This window comes from Macaca thibetana, chromosome 2 (genome assembly GCF_024542745.1).
Source record: "Macaca thibetana thibetana isolate TM-01 chromosome 2, ASM2454274v1, whole genome shotgun sequence".
NCBI classification, from domain to species: Eukaryota; Metazoa; Chordata; class Mammalia; order Primates; family Cercopithecidae; genus Macaca; species Macaca thibetana.
In genome coordinates, this window is record NC_065579.1 from 15,044,964 (window position 1) to 15,067,313 (window position 22,350).

General features: G+C 44.7%; 2 protein-coding genes and 1 pseudogene across 3 annotated transcripts in view; 2 read left to right on the forward strand and 1 right to left on the reverse strand.

The window, feature by feature from the left end:
- The first annotated feature begins 997 nt into the window (after nt 1-997).
- GLB1 (galactosidase beta 1) overlaps nt 998-22,350 on the forward strand; it is a 110,175-nt gene continuing 88,822 nt past the window's right edge. The window contains exon 1 of the mRNA XM_050779389.1: nt 998-1,217. Coding sequence (XP_050635346.1) covers nt 1,143-1,217 — 75 coding nt within the window. The 5' untranslated portion in view covers nt 998-1,142. The remainder of the gene's footprint in view (nt 1,218-22,350) is intronic.
- On the forward strand, nt 1,133-8,404 carry TMPPE (transmembrane protein with metallophosphoesterase domain). Of its 2 annotated transcripts, none has more exons than XM_050779402.1 (2): nt 1,133-1,217; nt 3,932-8,404. In XM_050779402.1, exon 2 carries the CDS (start codon nt 4,040-4,042, stop codon nt 5,399-5,401), a length of 1,362 nt encoding a protein of 453 aa, XP_050635359.1. In that variant the 5' UTR covers nt 1,133-1,217; nt 3,932-4,039; the 3' UTR covers nt 5,402-8,404. The 2 variants fall into 2 exon arrangements, with proteins under 2 accessions (XP_050635359.1, XP_050635358.1); XM_050779401.1 differs by lacking the exon at nt 1,133-1,217 and adding an exon at nt 1,415-1,509.
- LOC126948072 (small ubiquitin-related modifier 2-like) lies at nt 21,321-21,596 on the reverse strand (annotated as a pseudogene).

A 22,350-nucleotide genomic window follows, 5' to 3' on the forward strand; every position in this document is an offset into this window, starting at 1 on the left:
CTGTAGTTCCAGCCACTTGGTAGGCTGAGACGGGAGAATTGCTTGAGCCCAGGAGGCCAAAGCTGCAGTAAGCCGTGTTCGCGCCACTGCACTCCAGCCTGGGAGGCAGAGTGAGAACCTGTCCCAAAAAAACAAAATCAAAACAAAAAAAAAAACCCCCAAACCAAAAAACAAAAACCTGAGGAAGAAAAGCCAGTGACTGATACTTTCTTAATCTCTCAAGGAAATGTCCGGTAGGAAAGGAGAAAGGAGTGAACAAATAGAATTTTTGGCTACTTTGTTATACAATGTAAAAGGCTTTTTTGGAACACCAAGGCACAAACTAAGGTTATTATTATTATTTTTTTAACTTTTTTTTTGAGACGGAATTTCACTCTTGTTGCCCAGGCTGGAGCGCAATGGCTTGATCTGGGCTCACCACAACCTCCGCCTCCTGGGTTCAAGTGATTCTCCTGTCTCAGCCTCCCCAGTAGACGGGATTACAGGCGCATGCCACCACGCCCGGCTAATTTTTGTATTTTTAGTAGAGATGGGGTTTCATCATATTGGTCAGGCTGGTCTGGAACTCCTGACCTCAGGCGATCCGCCCGCCTCGACCTCCCAAGTGCTGGGATTACAGGCGTGAGCAGAATTTTCATTCTAACAAGTTCCAGGTGAGTTGATACAGTGGCTCCAGGGACCGACCACATTTTGCTAACCCCTAGTTTAGAATTATTCAAAGAGCCCGTATATGATACGCGGACTTGATCTAGGGCGTTTAGGTTTAGTAATTAACAATTTCCCTCTTCTGCTCTCTCAAGGAAGCCAGAAAACAGGGAGACCATGATTCATGTCCAATCTCCGAGGCGCGTTATCAAGCTGCTGAAAGCAGGGCCTCCCGATTGCCGTTACAAAGGGTCCCCTCCCAGGCAAGACGCCTGCAAAACCCAGATAGTACTATCCTGGAGTCACGCGGCCGCGCGCAGCCTCCTAGCCGCCCCCACCCGCCCGGCTCGGCCACAGCGGGGCGGAGCGCGGGGCTGAGCAGGCGCGAGGGCTGGCTGCTGGGCGGACGAGGGGCGGTGCCAGGCCGCGGGTCCTTAGTCAAGTGACGCGGAGCGGCCGGCCTGGGCGCCGACTGCAGAGCCGGGAGGCTGGTGGTCATGCCGGGGTTCCTGGTTCGCATCCTCCCTCTGCTGCTGCCTCTGCTGCTTCTGGGCCCTACGCGCGGCTTGCGGGTAAGTCTGCGGGACTCGGGTACGGGGAGGCATTGCTAGGGGACAGGCTGGCGGGGAACCGGACTCGGGCCGCAGCCACCCGGGGTCCCGCAGGGCGGAGAGCCTGAGCCCCGAAGTGCCCCCCAGCAGGCAGGCGGCCGGCGGAACGCAGGCAGTGGACCGGCCTTCCCGTCGGGGGCGGGCCGGGCGGGGCGCGCGTCCTTCCAGGCAGCTCGGTCGCTTGTGCGTTCCGCTCCGGCTGCCCTCTGCGCTTGGACTCACTTCCCTATCTGTAACGAGGTGGTGAGACGAGGTGCGCCTAAAGATTTCCTTAGTTGGCTTTCCAGGAGGGGATTCCAAGTTGCGCGGGTTAGAGGGTGCCTCGGGTTCTGGTTTGGGGCGCCCTCGCTTTCCCAGTCCGTGCTCTGCGGAGCGCTCCGGAAGGAGAAAAATGGGGTCAGGAGAGGCCCCTGCTGTGGGAGCACTGGGTTATTTTCCCTCTGGGTGCTCGCCCTCTTCGTGCATCTTGTTGCCTTCTCACCACTCCCCGTCGCCTGCCCTTTGGCTCCGGTTTTTCTTCGTATTTGTGGGACCCTTTTCCTTCGGCGTTTGGGGGTCCAGGTTGCGTGGGGGAATAGGCAGGCTGCGGGGGGATCCCAGCATTGATGGGGGGAGGTCTGGCGAGGCGAATAGGTGAGGTGCGGGGCGTGCACGTTTGGTGGGAGGGTAAGGGCAGCTTCACTCGCTTCGTCTGAGCTGAGGCGACGGGCTTAGGGGGTTCCTAAGCGCTGCCTGGGGAGGTTTGCATCAGACCTGCGGAAAGGAGAGTGGATAGTTGCAAGCTGCTCCTCTGCACGTTCCGCGGACCAACTTTGGTTCCTTCAGGGTGTAGGTGGGCCGAGCCTGCAGCACGCTTTAAGTAAGAGCTGGTGGCATTTGACACCGTGGACTTGTAAGTTACACCCTTTAATAGGGCTTTCAATAACGCGCCTAGTGCAGAGAAAAGTGGTACATTTATCTGCAACCAAGATTGAACATCTTAAGTATTTGGAAAACAGCTGCTGAAAATGTTTTCATTTTGGGAAAAAGTCAGCACAGATTATTTACTTTTCCCTCTTCACCCCGTCTGTGGTTCCCCTACCCCAGTTATGTAGACAGAGTTCTTGTCCACAAGGCCCGTAGGACCTTAGGAGTCAGAGCTAGCCAGCTGTGAGAACCACTGGGGAAGGTGGAAGTGGGGCACAGTTCAGGAGAACAGTGGCAGGGTAAGGGGCTGGGGGAAAGGCAGATTTTAACCAGTATCTGGGAGTGGGGGTAGAGAGAGAGAGAAGGATTTATGAACCAGGAGCAGGTGGACAGGGTCAGTCTGTCTGATGTAAGCTTATCAGTCTAGTGCAGCATCAGTGGGTCAGGGTGGATGCCCTGTGGCTACCATACCTGAGGCCCACACAGGGAGGCTGGCATCACCCCAGGAATTCTCATGTCAGGTGCCTAGGTGTCCCTCTTGGGCTCCTGTGCCCACAGCTGAAGAAAGATACTAGCAGTCTAGCTTTTCATTATCTCCTTGTTTACATTTCTTTACAGTCCAAGACATTCTCCTGCCTCAGCCTCCCAAGTAGCTGGGACTACAGGTGCCCCCACCACACCCAACTAATTTTTTTTTTTTTTTTGTATTTTTAGTAGAGACAGGGTTTCACTGTGTTAGCCAGGATGGTCTTGATCTCCTGACCTCGTGACCCAGCGGTTCTCAAATTTTAACTAAATTTTAGCTGTCCTAGAAATTAAGAGAATATTTTCTTCCTTTTTTTTTTTTTTTTTTTTTTTTTTTTTTTGAGACAGAGCCTCACTCTTTCGCCGAGGCTGGAGTGCAGTGGCATGATCTTGGCTCAGTGCAACTTCCACCTCCCAGGTTCAAGTGGTTCTCCTGCCTCAGCCTCCCGAGTAGCTGGGATTACATGTGCCCACCACCATGCCTGGCTAATTTTTGAATTCTTAATAGAAACAGGGTTTTACCATGTTGGCCAGGCTGGTCTTGAACTCTTGACCTCAGGTAATCTGTCTGCCTCGGTCTCCCAAAGTGCTGGGATTATAGGCGTGAGCCACTGTGCCCAGCCCTAGAGAATATTTTAAACTATTTGTTAAGAAATAATACATCATTATACATTAATAAACTATATATATTTGAAAAACAATAGTATTTCTCCCCAAATTTTAGGGTGAAGAGTTGCACTGTTTTACATTTCTGCAAATCTCTTTCAATGTCTCTTAATAGAAGACAGTCAAATTTTCATGTTTATTTCTGCAGGAAATCTGTTGCCATATCACATGTCACATAGCCTCTGGAAAATTCCACCCTCAGGACAGAGTGAGAATGGAAAAGGCAGTAATGGCTTGGAATTATAATAAAAATAGTTTTGACTAATTGGACCCCTGAAGGGCTCTCTCCAGACCGCACTTTGAATACCGCTGATTTGGAACATTCTTATAAAACAAGTGCATGCTCACTGTAGAGAAACTTTAAACGTATAGAAAATGTGGTAAGAAAATGAAAACTGCCCATCATGTCACAATGCTGTGAGTTTCTTTTTGAATCATAAAGTATAGCTAGCAACTCACTGGTATTTGAGTGGCTTGGATTCAAGGTGGGTTGGGCAGACGTAAGTGGCCTTTGAGTTTTGAATGGGTACAAGGATGCTCTAATATCCCACAAAGCTGATGCTGGTTCCTGGTTGCAGGCGGAGTTGACCTGGAAACCTCTCCTTGGCCACTGTCCTTTCTAAAGAACTCATTTCCAGAGTCCACCAGCACAGAACTGGTGGGGGAGCCTCCTAGGAGCAGAGAAAATGGCCATCTTCAGGCAGCTGTCCCTAGGCGCGAAGGCCACCCTGGCTGCCGTCACTGTCTTCGTGTCCATGATCGCCTCCCGCTCGTATCTGGCAGACAGCCTTGAGCTCAGGGCCTGGCGTTGGCTGCTTCGCTTGCAGCTTGCCCTGTTTGTCAACTCGCTCTTGCTCATTGGCTCCCTCTACATTTGGCGCAGCACAGTTAGCAACCTCTGCCACTCCCCAGCTGCGGAGTCGACCTGTTTTCAGCTTTGGAAGGTGGTGGTTCTGGCATTTCTGGCCCTGGCCCATTCCAGTTTCTTCACCATGTTTTTTTTAGTGGCCGAGGAGCCCTATCTCTTTTCCTTGGCAGCCTACTCCTGCCTGGGTGCTTACATCATCATGCTCTTCTTCCTCTGCATCCTCAGCGGCATGGAGCAGGCCTACCAGCTCTTGGCCTGGCGCAGTGGTAGGGTCGTGGGCAGCCTTGACAAGACAAGGAAGCTGGTGCTCAGGCCTGCCCTGGCAGTGGGAGTTACTGCTGTGCTCAGCGTGGCCGGGATTCTGAATGCTGCGCAGCCCCCGGCTGTGAAAACTGTGGAGGTGCCCATCCATCAGCTGCCCGCCTCAATGAACAACCTCAAGATCGTGCTCCTCTCAGACATTCACTTGGGCCCCACAGTGGGCAGGACCAAGATGGAGATGTTTGTGGGGATGGTGAATGTGCTGGAACCAGACGTCACCGTGATCGTGGGTGACCTCTCCGACTCGGAAGCCTCGGTCCTGCGGACGGCTGTCGCTCCTCTGGGCCAGCTTCATTCACGTCTCGGTGCCTACTTCGTCACAGGCAATCATGAGTACTACACGTCAGATGTCAGCAACTGGTTTGCACTTCTGGAATCCCTGCATGTCCAGCCTCTTCATAATGAGAACGTGAAGATTTCCGCCACACGGGCCCAACGTGGTGGTGGTGGCAGTGGCGGTGGGAGTGAGGATGAAGACTGGATCTGCTTGGCTGGGGTGGACGATATTGAAGCAGACATCCTGCACTACTCTGGCCATGGCATGGATCTTGACAAGGCCCTGGAGGGCTGCAGCCCAGACCATACAATCATCTTGCTAGCTCACCAGCCCCTGGCTGCCAAGCGAGCTCTCCAGGCTCGGCCAGATATTAACCTGATCCTTTCTGGGCACACACATGCTGGGCAGATCTTCCCCTTGAACGTAGCAGCCTATCTCCTGAATCCCTTCTTTGCTGGTCTCTACCAAGTGGCCCAGGCTACATTCGTATATGTCAGCCCGGGCACAGCCTACTACGGGATACCCATGAGGTTGGGTAGCAGGGCGGAGATCACAGAGCTCATCCTGCGGCGGTCTCCCTGAACCGGCCCTGCCCTGTGCACCTCTGCCCTGCCCTTGCCCTCAACCCTCCATCCTGCTTCAGAGTGGTTTGCCTGCTTTTCCCCTCCAGCCTTGCCCACCCAGCCTTGCCTACACACCCTTGGTCACAAGCCTGATTCAAACAGTGACTCCTGGTGGGGCTGCCTGGCATGTGCAGGCTGGTTTAACCGTTTCCTTGGCCGGTTGCTTTTTTTGATGCACTTGTGAGATCACTAAGGTCACATATATGAGCACTCCCCTCTATTTTCCAGGTGGTGTGGAGTGGGGACCTTCTCCTGCAGAGCTCCCAGGGATGAACCTCCCCTTGGGGTTGCTAGAAAGGAATACCTCTAGAATACCTCTAGAAGGTGGGGCCGAGGAGGAGCAGGAGCGTTTTTCTCTTGGTGTTTTAAAACTGTCTTTAGGACTTAATTGGTTTCCAGAATCATTGATCCAGAGCCGTTCTGGGGAAGGGGCAGTGTTGCCAGGTAATTTGGGAGAACAGGCAAGATGGAAGGGCCCCTTGGCTGCTAGAGAAGAATATTTTCTTTTCCTCTGCTTCTATCAGGATCACCTCTATTGAGGGCATCAGCAAAATCTACTGGAATGCAAAGCTCCTCCTGTTCCAGGCCTTGAGGGATGCTATTTAACTGTCTGTGCTCCTGGGCCTTTGGGGGCAAGGTCGGGGGAGAAGAACGATGGGCGCCGTGGTCGGTGATGGTGGGAACGTGGCTGCTTAGGAATTCGGAAGGCTTTGCCTCCCTTGCCTCATTTTATACAACCCTTTGGGGAGCTAATTGGGGACAGGCTGCTTTTCCCTATTTGGAGATGAGGAAACCAAGGCAAAGAGAGATAGGGCACAGGCAATATGACAAGATGTGTAGGAGATTTGGGGCTAGAAACCAGGTCTTTTACCTCCCAGTAAAAGCGGTGCTTTTCCACCATGTGTTGATGAAGTAGCTGCATCTGTTGCAGGTGGTCTGTTGCAGGTGAGCGCGGGATTCAAATGCAGTTCACCAATTCACAGTGCAGAGAGAATGAACAAGGGCCTAGGACCCCATGCTCTTTCTAAGTGGTTTGCTTGAGGCTGATTTCAACTTACCCATACCGGCATGGACTGGAGCCTGGAAGGGAGTCACCTAGTTTCAGTGTAGGATGTCTTACATTTGAAGAAGAGTCAGGAAACTGGAACCCTCCACCTCCGACCCCACGTTTGGGTTTGATTTTTCTGTGAGCAGCCGGGCTCACTCTGTCAGTGGGGGAGATGAGGCCTGCATGGGAGTGGCAGTGCTGTGTGCCTCTGGCAGGGCCTGCAGACTCCTCTCCCTGGGCCTGGCTGTGGAATGCAGAGACTGTTCTTCCTGCTAGGTGGCTTCCAACCCACTTGCCTGACCCTTTAAGAGCTGCCCTTGGGCTCTGGCCATGAAATGATAGGGCCATCCCCACTGGCTTCTAGACCCATAGAAAAACCAGGCAGGGATTATAATGTCTGGAGTGACCCTGTTGGCCTGGCCCTTTTGCCGGAAGCAACAGATCGTTTGATCCTGAGATGGAGATAAGCACCTGTGTTAGAAAAGGCCTCACTGAGAAGACAGGGCTGGGCCAGTTTCCTGCTGGGTGATTTAGGCTTGTGATGGATAGTCTTCCTCCGATGGGGACTGAAGAAACTCGCTTTGACTGGAGAGGCTAACCCTGCTACTCACTCGCTGGGCAGCGGTGGGTGGGTAACTTTCCCTTACTGAGCCTTGGTTTCCATCAACCCTAAAATGGGGATAATTATCGCATCTACCTCAAGATTGTTTTGTCAGGAGGGATCCATCAAGCCTTGTGCATGAGTTCCACATGGCACAGTGTGCACAGTGAACACTCAATGTTAATTTTTCAGCTTTCCAGTGGAGCTTGCTAAGGAACTGTGTTGGGCACAGGTGCCCGGAGGATTCATGAAGCAGCCAGTCCTGAGGAATGTGAGTGGGTAACGAGTTGCCTGCTGCTGGGGCCGGTGATGTGTCAAAGCAGCAACTGCTGGGGGTTTGCCTTCCTCCCCTCGTGCGCATTCTGGCAGGCAAAGGGGGTTTCTTCCTTTCCTCTTTGTTTTCCTGGTGTATAGTGCGGTTCTGGGGGATCTGGAAACCACCCTTTTTGTTCCCAGGCAGCCACAGTATTGACAGTGGGCCATCTCATGCAGTTTAAAATGTATCTTTGAGTTGAAATTTTGGTGGTTTCCTTCTTCTTTTCTCTCTTCCCTGTCCTTCCAAACTCACTTTTCTTGTGACCCGACTGCATTTTGTGAATCATCCTTCCTCCCTTTCAGTTCTCGCTTTGGATTTCACTAGGTGGGCTCCATGGTGCCATTTCACTTCCACTGTTTGGTGCCACTGGTAATGTTTGACTCACCTGTCGTGTGTTATTTCACTGATTTCTTGATTTTGCATCTTTCTTATCAGTGACCTGGGCTTGATGAAATTAGCTTTCATGAAGTCCTTTTTTTTGTTGTTTAATTTTGCATCCTTACCTCTTTTCTTTCTCTTGAATGCCATCATTGTGTGGTCTTATATACCCTTCATCCACTCTGAAGTCCTTGCTTGACTGATTGCTTTCTATTAGCAGAAAGAAAACAGGTCCATTCCATGTATCTGAGAAACAACATCAACACCCTCTCATATCTGGTTTGTATTCCCTGGCTCGGCGGACATTTTTCCAGCAGAAATTTCTCCATCACTGTCCAGATTCTGGCCCTGGTGGGCAGGACTCCATGACACCTTTATTGCCTCTGTTCAACATTCTTAAACCATTGACCTTCTTTTTTTTGTTTGTTTGTGGCTGGGGGAGGTGGTGAGAGACATTACTTGAAGCTTGATCATTCTTTCAGTTTCATTTGTTTATTTTTAATCTGTTAGATGCAAATTGAAATGCAATGCCTTTTGAAGATTAGCAATAGCATCTGTAGTACATGATGCTGTTACAAAATAATAAATTAATCCTGCTTCCATTCCTACCAAATACCCATCCATGCTTTTTTCCCCTCGTATTTTGTTTGGTTTGTTTTAAACTTTTCGTACATGTACCTATCTCCCAGCTTTCACAAGGATGACAAGACCATTCTGCCATCATTTCTCGGCTACCCCTGCCCCACTTGTACTCTTTATTTTTTGGCTGGAGTATAATTAAGGTAAATCATAGAAAACATAACGTTACCCCAAAATTACTTCAGTATGAATCCTTTTTCAAAAAGCATACCTATAATGTCATTATCATATCCAATGAAATTAACAGTGATTCTTGAATATTATCTAATAGCTAGTTAGGAGATTTGGGGCTAGTAGCCAGATTTTCGACCTCTTTAAAGAAGTGTTCTTTCCACTGTCTGAGTATTAAGTAGCTGTATCTGTCACAAATGAGTATAGGATTCAAATGCAATTAATTGTGTGAAGAGTTAGTGTTTAGTTTTCATGATTATCTCAATTATATTTTTTATTGTGGCAAAAAATTGACTATCTTAACCATTTTTTTTGTTCTTTTTGTTGCTGTTGATCTTAACCATTTTTAAGTGAACAGTTCAACAGTGTTAAGTATATTCACATTGTTGTGAAATTGATCTAATTGATCTGTAGAACTTTTTCATCTTGCAACTCTATACCCATTGAGCAACAAGGCTCCATTTCCCCCTTCCTCCAGCCCCTGGTGACCACAATTCTATTTTCTGTTTCTATGGCTTTGACTACTTTAGATACCTCATAGAAGTGAAATCATGCAGTTTTTGTCTTTTTGTGGCGGGCTTGTTTCAGTTAGTATAATGACCTTAAGGTTGTGGCACGTGACTGGATTTCTATTCTTTTTAAGGCTGGACCACAGTAATATTCTGTTGTATTTTTATGCCACATTTTGTTTATCCATGTTGAGCATGTTTTCATGGGCTTGTTGGCCACTTGTATACCTTCTTTGGAGAAATGTCTATTCAAGTCCTTTGCCTATCTTTAAATCAGATTATTTAATTTATTGTTGTAGAGATGTAGGAGTTCTTTATGTATTCTGGATATTAACCCCTTATCAGATATGTAATTTGCAGATATTTTCTTCAGTTCTGTACATTGCCTTTTCACTTATTGTGACCTTTGATGCACAGAGTTTTAAAGTCTGATGTAGGCCCATTTCTCTATTTTCACTTTTGTGTTTGTGCTTTTGGCATCATATCCAAAAAATCATTGCCAAATTCAATACCATGTAGCTTTTTTTCCCATGTTTTCTTCTAGGAGTGTTATAGTTTTGGGTCTTATGTTTAGGTCTTTAACCCATATTGAATTAATTTTTGTGTATGGTGTAAGATAAGGGTCCAACTTCATTCTCTTGCATGTGAATATCCAGATTTCCCAGCACTGTTTTCTGAAGAAATTGTCCTTTTCTCATCAAGAGGTCTTGGCATCTTTGTTGAAAATTATTTGACCATATACACAAGGGTTTATTTCTGGGTGTTCTATTCTCTTTCATTGCTCTATTTGTCTGTCTTTATGCCGTTACCATGTTATTTTGATTACTATAGCTTTGTTTTGAAATCAGGAGGTATGAGTCTTTCAACTTTGCTCTTCTTTTTCAAGACTGTTTTGTCTATTTGGTGTCTGTTTAGATTCTGTATGAATTTTAGGATAAATTTTTCTATTTCTACAAGAAATGCTATTGGGATTTTTATAGGGATTGTGTTGAATCTGTAAATCGCTTTGGGTAGTATGAACATCTTAACAATATGAATCTTCCACTCCATGAACATAGGATGTTTTTTCCATTTGTTTGTATCTTCTTTAATTTCTTTTAACAGTGTTTTGTAGTTTTCAGTGTCGTCTTTCACCTTAGTTAGGCCTATTTCTAAGTATTTTATTCTTTTTGATGCTTTTTTAAATGGAATTTTTTAAAATTCCATTTAGGATTGTTCATTTTTAGTGTATAGAGATGCAACTGATTTTGGTGTGTTGCTTTTGTATCCTGCAACTTTGCTGAATTCATTTATTAGTTCTAACAGTGTTTTGTGTGTGTGTGTGTGTGTGTGTGTGTAATCTTTAGGGTTTCCTTCATCTAAGATTATGTCATCTGCAAACAGATCACTTTTCATCTCCTTTCTAATTTGAATGCCTTTTATTTCTAGTTGCTCTGACTAGGACTTCCAAAACTATTTGAGTAGATGTGGCAAAAGCAGACATCTTGTCTTGTTCCTGATCTTAGAGGAAAAGCTTACAGTCTTTCACTATTGAGTATGATGTTAGCTATGGGCTTTTCACATGTGGACTTTATGATGTGGAGGTAGTTTTCTTCTATTTTGCATTTGTTGAGTTGTTGGGTTTTTTTAAATCATGAAAAGGTGTTGAATCTTGTCATGCTTTCTCTGCCTCAATTTAGATTATCATGTGGTTTTTGCCCTTTATTCTGTTAATTTGGTGTATTACATTGATTTTTATATGTTAAACCATTCTTGCATTTTAGGAGTAAATCCCACTTGATCATAGTATATAATCCTTTTAATGCATTGTTGAATTCAGTTTGCTAGTATTTTGTTGAGGATTTTTACATCAATATTCACCAGGAATATGATCGTACTATAGTTTTCTTGTAATGTATTTTTCTGGCTTTGGTATTAGGATAATATTGGTTTCATAGAATAAATTTGGAAATGTTCCTTCTCTTCAACTTTTGTAAGAGTTTCAGGAGGATTGGTATTAATTCTTCTTTAAATGTTTGGTAGAATTCTCCAGTGAAGCCTTCTGGTTCTAGGTTTTTCTTTGAGGTGTGTGTGTGTGTGTGTGTGTGTGTGCGCGCGCGCGCGGCACGTGCTGACACATAGTCTCGCTCTGTCGCCCAGGCTGGAGTGCAGAGGCGTGATCTTGGCTCACTGCAACCTCTGCCTCCCGGGTTCAATCGATTCTCCTTCCTCAGCCTCCCAAGTGGCTAGGACCACAGGCACGCGCCACCACGCCCGGCTAATTTTTGTATTTTTAGTAGAGATGAGTTTTCACCATGTTGGCCAGGCTGGTCTCAAACTCCTACCTCAAATGATCTGGCCGTCTCCGCCTCCCAAAGTGCTGGGATTACAGACGGGAGACACCGTGCCCAGCCTCTTTGAGGTTTTTGATTACTGATTCAATCTTTTTAATAGCTATTGGTCTGTACAGATTTTCTGTTTCTTCATGATTCAGTCTTGGTGGGCTGGGTGTGTCTAGAAATTTATCCATATCTCCTATGTTATCCAATTTGTTGGCATACAGTTATTCATGCTATTCTCTTACAATCCTTTATTTCTGTGGCATCAGTTATAATGCCGTCTCTTCATTTCTGATTTATTTATATATTCTTTTTTTTAAATCTAGTTAAGTTTCTCAATTTTGTTGATTTTTTTTCAAAAACCAACTCGTTTTTTTTTTCTACTATCTTTCTATTCTCTTTTGTTTATTTCTGCTCTAATCTTTTATTGTCTTTTGCTAGCTTTGGGTTTTTTTTTTTCTTCTTCTTATGGAATTGTCTTTTTATAGTTACTTTGTTTGAAACAGGAATGAAAAATAGGTCTATATTTTGCCTGTGGTATGTTTCTTCAGTTTCCTTAAGTCTATAACATCCCCCTTTCCTTATTTTATGCCATTTATTTGTTCAAGTTATCTGGGTCGTATGTCTTAAAATTTTATGGATTTTGGTGTCGTTTAACATGTTCATATTTTCTGTGAGTTCGTAGAGCTAAAGCTCTCTAAAGGTTAGAGCTAGAGGCTGGATAGATTCAGGTTCAACCTTTTCCCTTTTTGGGTAGGAAGACCTTTGCTTCAGTGATGCTAAGATTGACCTGTCAGCCCAGGTGTTGTCAGCTTGATCGCTCCACTAGAAAATTCCTCATTATCTTTCCATTTAATGTTTCAGCAGTCATTGGTGATTGTTGCCTAATGTCATTATTTCACTAAAGATTGCAAAATGATGATTCGTAAAATTCTACCCTTTTTTCCTCTGCATTTACTAGCTATGGATCCTTTACAAAGAACCTCCTCATCAATTGTGTGGTTACTCTGAAAAAGCCTATAACAAAGGCAAGACAGATACTAGATTCTTTCACTTGATTCCTTAGTTTATAGCATGATGAGCTGATACCACAGCAACCTCCAAGAATGACTAATAAGCTTTTCTTCTGAGTGGGTGAAAATATTGTTAGGAATTTAGATATTTAGATATTTTATATGTCTGATGCTTTTTAGTTCATCAAAGTGTTACATCTTTTAATACTCAAAATAGCCCATCTTTAGCCAGTTGGGACCTTTTCATTTTTCATTTTTTACTTTTTAGAGTCATGGTCTTGCTCTGTTGTTCAGTCTGGAGTGCAGTGGTGTGACTATAACTCACTGCACTCTCAATTTCCTGGGCTCAAGCGATGCACTCACTTTGGCCTCCAAGTAGCTAGGACTACAGGCACGCACCACCACACCTGGCTCTTTTTTTTTTTTTTTTTTTTTTCTTTTTTTGGTAGAGACAGAGTCTCTCTGTGTTGCCCAGGCTGGTCTCAAACTTCTGGCCTCAAGCAGTCCTCAGCCTCCCGAAATGCTGGGATTACTGGTGTGAACCTGTAATCAGCCTCACAAAATGCTGGGATTACAGGTGTGAACCACTGCACTTGAGCTGGTTGGAGCCCTGTCATCTTGTTGTTTTGATGAGACCCTAGTAGTTTTTTGTTTTTTGTTTTTTTTTTTTAATAGTTCTAGCGCTGTTTTGTACATCTTATGCCACAGACTTGGATTAACTAATTTGTTGAAGAAGCAGTTCTGGTTACTTTTAGTGGGAAATGTTTGCAGACCACAATTTAGGCACTATATGGGTTAGATTGCTTAGATTAGATTGCTGCCTGCTGATATCATTTCCAAACTGTGTCTGTGGGTATTGCTAGGAAATGCAATACTTTTTTAGGGAGAAAAAACAAATCATAAATGTGTACTAGTATTTCCAATTCAAATGAGAGATTGTGGATTTTATTGTTTTTTAATGAACTATATTTTTTAGAGTAGTTTTAGCCTTATAGCAAAATTGAGGGGAAGGTACAGAGATTTTCCTGTATCTCTTGATTATGGGGTTCTTAATTTTGTTTGGTTTTATGTTTGTTTCTCTCTCTCTCTCTCTTTTTTTTTTGAAACAGAGTCTTGCCCTGTCACTCTGATTGGACTGCAGTGACGCCATCACTACTCACTGCAGCCTCAACTATTCTGGGCTCAAGCAATCCTCCCACCTCAGCCTCCCAAGTAGGTGGGACCACAGGCGTGTGCCACCATACCCAGCTAACTTTTATTTATTTTTTATAGAGATGGGATCTCATTTTGTTGCCCAGGCTGGAACTTCTGGGGTCAAGCCATCCACCCACCTCAGCCTCCCAAAGTGCTAGGATTACAGGCATGAGCCACTGCACCCAGCCTGTTTCTCTTTCATACTGAAAAATTTGGTTCTTAGTAACCTAATGTAGTTACTTAGTTTTTTTATCTTACTACATAGATAACAGAACCAAAATAGTAATGTCAATGTGGTTATTAAGATGAAGTCTACTGAATGCAGTTTGCTTTTGTTTTCTTCCTGAATGCAATTTAAGCTGTATTTTTATCCTTAGGCCAAATATGGTCAATGTAGTGTGGAAAGTCAGGTCTGTATGTTTTTAATTTTAAAGAAATTATATATTTTTAAATTTAATTTTTATTTTTTTAAACTGCGCATTTACCTTTTCTCTGAGATGAGGGGGCACATATTTTAAATCTGTGCATGTCCAGAGTCCGTGAGGATTGGGAATCAGTCCAAAGCTGTGCTCACTTCTCCTCCTCTTCCACTGTGATTTGTCTTCTTTACCCAGTCTTTTGGAATGCTGAACAAAAATGTTTTTGGCACAAGACAGGCATGAAAAAATAAAGTTAATAAAAATTGAAAGCATAAGCTACAGCAGATTATCCACAGATTCCTCCATCTCCATATAGATTATCACCATTGCTTGCACCTGTTTTCCTTCTCCAGCCTATCTGATGGAATGGTGCTTCCATGGCATGTGGTGTTTGGAAGGCTCTTAGCTCTGACATAGTCAGAGTTTGACCCATAGTCACCTGAAACATTTCTTCTCTTTCTCTATGTTCTATGAACTGAGGGGTCTGAGAAGTCCATGGTATGCAAATAGCCTTCCAGCCCGTTCCCTCTCCCCTTGCCTCTATCCATGTTCCCTCAGCCCCAGGGTGCTTGCAGGCTAAGAGGACTGAGTCTCTGCCATCCTGGAGCTGAACAGCTCGTGTCAGGAATCCCCCAGGCCCTTGAGTCTCGAAGGTGAGTTGTAGGGGTGTGTAGGGTGCTGGGGATTGAGATCTGCTGAGTAGGTGCTTACCAGAGTTACACTGAGGGACCTGAAGACAGATCATCTTCACATAATCAGCATGACCCAGAATCTGCGATGTCACTGGGCTTCTTTTATTTCTTTAGTCAAGGAATGTGCACAAGTAATACAAATATAATTATTTTTAATCCCAGGGATTAGGGAACTTGGGGGGTGTTCACATTACCTGATGATGTCAATATTGTGTTGTGTTTAATTTTTGTTTTAAAAGAGATGCTTATTTATTACTGAAATAATCTAACCTGAATAAATAACTTTTTTAAAATTACATTGGCCAGTATTAGGTTCCTGGTATGTATTTGGTGTTTTGTTTGTACTGCTGGGTTTTTTTCCCTCCAGTATTGGATGCGTTAATGGGGGGCCTTAAGAAGTTATGAATTTTGATTTGTTCAGAATTGCTTTTTATAAGTTTTCTGTGACCTCATGCACTAAATACTGATGCTTCCACACTTCTGCAAGTATGAAATAAAAGTATGTGTCTTCAGTATTGCATTCCTGCGCCAATTCATTTAGAAGGATATAATTTGCACTCAGGTCAAATCTTGCATTATTTGCATTTGGGAGGAATACACTATGAAGGCAGTTTTCTCTCTCTCTCTGTCTCCTTTTTCCTCCTCCTTTCCTTCTTTCTTCCTCCTATTCCCACTTTTTTTTTTTTGAGATGGAGTTTTGTTCTTGTTGCCCAGGCTGGAGTGCAGTGGTGTGATCTTGGCATCCTGCAACCTCTGCCTCCCAGGTTCAAGGGATTCTCCTGCCTCAGCCTCCAAGTAGCTGGGATTATAGGCATGGGCCACCACACCCAGCTAATTTTTGTATTTTTAGTATAGATGAGGTTTTGCCATGTTCATCAGGCTGGTCTCGAACTCCCGACCTCACGTGATCCACCTGCCTCCGCCTCTCAAATTTCTGGGATTACAGACGTGAGCCACTGCGCCTGGCCTATTCCCACTTTTTTTGATCGCCTTCTGTCAGTGGTGCCACAGCTCAGAGGAAGCTCAAAGGAAGCTGGCTCTTTAGGTGGGATCTTCTTAGGTCCGTAACTTTTGAGAGGGGTCACCTCGGGTCCATGAAGTGGACTGTCCCTGTTTACTTTAGTTGTGACAGTCAACAATGATGAGCTGTCTTTTAACTGATACTGCCTGCAGCTGTTCATCTCGATCCCCTCTCTGTGGCTTTTCCAGGTTTTTGTTTCAGAGACATGTCCCCTGCTCACCTGGTTCAAATAACATGGTGGTGTTCGTGTCTCAGACCATGACGGTCCATGAATGCACAGACAGTCCAGGTCTCGTGTGATACAGCAGGGCAGTGGACACAGCCCCAGGCAAGAGGGAGAATATACTGCTATCCTGCCCACTCACGAACTGTTTTCAATCCTTTTTATCAGTAGGATTTGAAAAGATTAGAACATTAATTGCAAACCAAATATCAGAGGCTGTGTTGTTCTGTCCCAGTGGTAATCCCACACCCACGTGGTAGCTGCTGTTGGAGCTACTACTCAGTTAATTAAGTGGCCACCATCATGTACCATGATCTGTTTTTTCTGGCAGAGGCTCACAGGCAATTTGAATGAACATGATGGAAATGATCTTTAAGTCTTTGTGGAGGGGGCACTCATAGCTACAATTCCCAGAGGATTGTGGTCTTGCTTCAGATTTATCTTGAGTGGGAGTGGGGAGTGGGCAGTTCCAGAGCTTCCCCTTGATTCGTGGTGGCTCCTACTCATGATGAGGGTTCTGCAGGCCATTATGTAAAACCATCCCACTTTGAGCTCAGAGCCAGGGAAATAACCATGTGACGAATCCTCTGATTTGTTGGACTCTCTGTGAAAAGGACTGGGGCCAAGGCTCCCTTTATCCCTGGCCTCCCTAAGAGTGATAAGGGAGAGTGATGGCATTTCAGGTTCCCTGGTGCTACCATGTCAGTTCACACTGTATCCAACAGTCCTCAGAAGGGGGTGGCCTTGGGGTGCCCCTTTTCTTAGGACACAGTTACCCTGAATCTTGTTGGGAAGGACTGGAGGAATATTCACTGTGTGGACTTGGGGTGGTGTTATAGGGGCCTTCCTCAAGGGGATCCATCCAGCCTTTCCTTCAGTCAAATTTTGTTGACTGTATGTTGGAGAACTGGCTCAAAGCTAGGAATTGGATGTAGGAATCTCAATTTTCCATGCAGTTGTTGACATTAGCCTTTTGCTCACAAGTTTTTAAATATGTCAAGCAGTACTCTTGTCGATTGCCTGGCCATCTCACCCCACAGGAATGTGTGTCTTACGGGCCACCGGCTAAGGTCACTCCTGGTCCGCAGGTCAGCACACCCTGGTTGCCACTGTGACCTTCGTGGTCGTTGTGGTAATTGTGCCTTCCTGCTTCTGATGGTTAAGCGGTCTCACGTTGGTTATGCCAGAACCTCATCATCCCCAGTGACACTAGAGCGTCCCTTGCCATGGCAGCATCCCCTGTCATTCTTGCCTGCAAAGGATGGGCTTCCCAAGCATGCCAGGGCCCTCCTCACCAGTGCCTTCCTTCCTGAAGGGAGAGTTCTCTGGGCTCTCCTGGGGAATAGAGCCAGGTAGTGGGGTCTCTGGTCATCCTTTCTACATTCCCACCTCTTGAGCCATTTCTCAGGATGCAGTCCTGGCATCCTCACCTCATTTCCTGTTAACCAGTGTCATGTCTAGTTTCCAAGGATCCTCCCAACAGCATAGAGACTGGGCTCTTACCAATAGAATATGGGTCATGGGAGAATACACCCTACCAGTAACTTCCCCATATCTGGCCTGGGATCTTCCCCCTCAAGGTCCATTCTCAGTGACCCCCATGGTTAGGTCTTACTTTTCTGGCTGGAGATGTGACTCTCTTTAAACACTGCCACAGAAGCCTCTGACATTCATAGGATGCCCTGAGTGGATGGCTCACCTGAGCCTATCAAACAGTCACTGTCTTCAAAGCTTCCAAATCACTTAATAAAAGCCAGCTAACCTCACACTCTTTTCAATGACCAGTAACCCCCACCTCTGCCCTGCTCCAGGGGTGGAGCCAGTGCAGATACCAACTGCTCCCCTTCTCTCCATGCCTCCTCCCGGTCCTGCATAGTTGAGGGACTTGGTATTTGTCTTTGAGGCATTACTATGCCCCTTAGCACCAGCTATAGGGTTCTTGCTATTTGACATTCATGAGACAACAAGGTACAGACTCACATCCTGATGATCTGCTCTTGAGGCCACTCCTGGTACCAATTGTCATACTTTGGGTCCCTCTAGAAGCAGAACATTGGGTGCAGGTGGTTTGAGAAGTGATCCCAGAGCATAGGAGCGAGGGATAGGTGGAAAGAAGGGACAGCCTGGGTCAGAATGCATATCGGGGTTATCACTCTGGGAACCGGGACATGATTCTTCTGAGACTTCCTGAAAAGTGCACAAAGTGTCTCCAGAATGATTTGCCTAAAAGACAAGAGAATGCAGTTCTCCACCCTCTTTATCCCTCATTGGCTGAAGGTTGCCCCCAGGGGCATGGACTACCCAGTACCCCTGGACTTCTGGGCTGAACCCATTCCCCCAGTGTTGGGGCAGGAAGGCAAAAAGACTTGAGATCTGAGTGTGAGTTGAGACAATCAGCACAAAGCATACTGAGCTGGCACAAGACCATTCACAGAGCTACAGCTGATGTAGGCATGTTTTTAAAACCCTTTTCAAGGCCAGGCGTGGTGGCTCATGTCTGTAGTCCCAGCACTTTGGGAGGCTGAGGCGGGCAGATCTCCTGAGGTCAGGAGCCCGAGACCAGCCTGGCCAACGTGGTGAAACCCTGTCTCTACTAAAAGTACAAAAATTAGCCAGGCGTGGGGGTGGGAGGCTGGGACAGGAGGATCGCTTGAACCGGGGAGGCGGAGGTTGCAGTGAGCCGAGACTGCGCCATTGCACTCCAGCCTGGGCCCCAAGAGTGAAACTCCATCTCAAAAAAAAAAAAAACCCAAAAAAACCAAAAAAACACCTTTCAGGCTGGGCACGGTGGCTCATGCCTGCAATCCCACAACTTTGGGATCATGAGGTGGGAGGATTGCTTGAGGCTAGCAGTTGGAGACCAGCCTGGGCAACATAGTGAGATCCTGTCTCTACAGAAAATTTGAAAATTATTAGCTGAGCATGGTGGCACGCCCCTGTGGTCCCATCTACTTGGGGACTGAGGTGGGAGGATCACTTGAGCCCAGGAGGTCAAGGCTGCAGTGAGCTATGATCATGCTGCTGCAATCCAGCCAGAGCAACTGAGCAAGAAAGACCCTGTCTCAAAAACAAAAAACTCTCCTCCTCTGCCTTCACCATATATCCATCAGAGACCATTTCACACTGGCAAGGGCTGCATACTCTCCAGAGCTGCATACGTTTGATCATGTATGTGTATTTGTATATATACAAACATACATGTACAATACACATACAGTATAAACCATAATTCATTTTATCAGTCTGCATTTTTATTTGTGTCAACATTTTGCTAGGAAAAATATTCAGAGAGAGTTGAAACATTATACCGTTAACATATTACTGTCAGTCCATCCCTCCATCTATCAATTCATCTTATTTTTTGGATGCATTTCAAAATAAGTTGCAGATATCAGTGCCCTCCTCTTGTTAAAATAAATACTTCAGCAGGCATATCATTAACTAGCAGTCAGTGTTTGTTAATAGCCCCATTTTTCCCCAAGATAAAATTTACATACAATGAAATGCACATATCTTAAATGTACCATTTGATAAGTTTCAACAAATGCCTACACCTGCATAATCCAAAACCCTTATCTAGCTGTAGAACATTACCATTACCCCAGAAAGTTCCCTCATGTCCCTTCCCAGGCAATACCTGCCTCCACTCTCCCAGAGTTAACTATTCTGATTTTTTTCTCCCACCATGGATTAGATTTGCCTTTCCCAGGACTTCATATAAATAGGTTCATGCAGTATGAACCCAATTGTGTAAGGCTTCTTTCTCTCAACATTTTTGAGATTTATGTACATTATTATAAATACCAGTAGTTGTTCTTTTTTATTGCTGAGTAGTAGTCCATCATATACATATGCCATAGTTTGCTGAGGCAGGAGAATAACTTGAACCCAGGAGTTCAAGACTGCAACGTGATGTGATTGAGCCATTGCATTCCAGCCTGGGTGACGGAGCAAGACCCTGTATCCAAAAAATCTTAAAAAATTATAATAAGAAATAAAAAGTACTAAAAATAAAAGAATTAGGATCCAAACCAGGTTCACGCTGACCTAATGAATATCGTATCATGTCATATTACAAATATCATATCATACCTTATTACACATACCATATCACATATAATGATCTAATGCAATCATTAGGCGATGATTCCTCTGAAGTTCTTTCATTTCTAAAATACTCCCTTTCTTTCTTTTGATACCATTGATTTGTTGGAACAACTGAATCATTGGACTTTTAAAATGTCCCACATTTTGGATTTGGCTTATTGCTTCCTTACGGTATTGTTAGATTTGGGTTCAATTGTGATTTTGATTCAATAATGAGGACCGCTTTCTAGGTGAGACTGTACTTCGTGTTAAATCATAACATGACAGACATAATGTCTGGCTATTCCACTTTTATTGAGGCTGAAATTGAGCAGATGGAGCACAAAAAAATATGCCCAGTCCTTCACACAATTTCCATCAGTGTTTCTAATGGTTTTAGCATCTATTGATGATTATAGCTTAAATCCATTTCATTAAGTGTTGGGAAAGAGGTGTTTTTCAGATGCTTTTATTCCTTCTGCATTTATTATTATTTTGAGACAGGGTCCCTCTCTGTCACCTGGCTGAAGTGCAGTGGCACCATTAAGTCTCACCATCACCTTGACTTCCTAGGCTCGAGCAATCTTCCCGCCTCAGCCTCCTGAGTAGCTAAGACTACCGGTGCCTGCCGCCACACCTGGCTAATTGTTTGTTTGTTTATTTATTTTAAACAAGAAATTTAAACAACAAGCTTCTTGACTTGAAGAAAAAACTATCTAGGATTCCTTTTTTTTTAGACTAATTTATCCCTACTTAAAGACAAACTGTCCTACATGTAACAGCTATGTACAATGAAGTTATAAAATTGTTCTTGGTTTTACAATGATAAATGAAAAACATTAACATTCTACAATTGAACAAGGTATGCAAAATTTTTATATATTTTTTTTTTGTTAAAACAGCCAAATAACTTACTGAAATATAAAGATAAGAGCGGAATGAGCATGCCACTAATGAAGAAAAGGGAGTATTTTAACAGAATCGGTATTTTTCCCCATCCCATCTCCACTTGATATCAGTCAAAATGTACCATTGGCTGTTTAGTAAAAAAATATGTATATATACACTTGTGCACATATACCAGTTACTTTATGTACAATAAAGGAATGGGGAAGGGGGAAATGAAAGAATAGAGAAAACTATACTGTAGTAGTCAGGATGTGGTAGAACCAAATTGCAGTTTTCTAATTGAGAGTGTAATCTTGGTCTGTAAAGAACAGAGTTCTGGAGTGAAGTGGGAGGTTCCCTTTTTAGTAGACACCCCCTGTCTGCTGGTAGAACACATCAGTTGTATCTTCATCCTCCATTTCCAACTGAGGCGGTCTGTCTCTTTCATTGGTTGCCTGTCAAATTGGAATCTGATCTGTCTCATTGACCATCCCTATCATTCACAATAGGCTTTTCATTAGTTTACTAAGTGATGTATGCCTCTTAATCCTAAACTGCACCACAGAACCCGCCACCTTCAAATTAATATGATCATTGTTCTCAGTCTTGATTCTTTCCTTGGGCTTTTTGTCTGCCATGGCAGGCGCCGGAGTCTCAGCTGCCGCTTCACAAAAGAGGTACCAAGTCTGCACCGAATGAGTACATAAGCAGCACCAGGAGTGGAAGAAGAAGGAGGCGGCAGCGGTGGATGAAGGAGACACTAATTTTGTTAGCTTTTTTTTTTTTTTTTTTTAATAGAGACAGGGTCTTGCCATGTTCCCCAGGCTGGTCTTGAACTCCTGGGCTCTAGCAATTCTCCTGCCTCGGCCTCCCAAATTGCTGGGATTACAGGCATGAGCCATTGTGTCCAGGCCCTTCTATATTTAATTAACTGGGATCCAGTGGAGAATTTTCCATTGTCAATGTTTTGGTAACCCTGAAATACTGCTTTTATGTGAACGGGAAGTAAACTGGTTGGCTCTTTCTCTGTATTTATCACAGAGTAATGAGTTGGTACTCTAGCAGTCTCCAAAGGTGACCAATGAATTTTTTCTCCTTGTATATTACGATGAACTGATCGGTGTTAATATACACGTAGTCATATTTTTTTTTTATTGATATATCTCTTAAGTCTTTCACATGCTCTCTCTCTCTCTCATTTTGATACTCAAATTTCTCCCCAAGAACAGTAGGAGCCTCTTCAGGTTTGCGCCTGTGCCTGACATCTAACTGGCCACCGTCCTGTAATTTCCTCCTTCCGCTTCCTGCCCACCTCATTGTCACCACCATGGGCCACAGCCACATCTCTTCTGCCTTTTTTGCCCATTCAGGAAAAAGCCAAACATTTGGAAA

Coding starts and splice junctions, on each gene's coding strand:
- TMPPE (XM_050779402.1), top strand. CDS start 4,040: ATGGCCATCTTCAGGCAGCTGTCCCTAGGCGCGAAGGCCACCCTGGCT.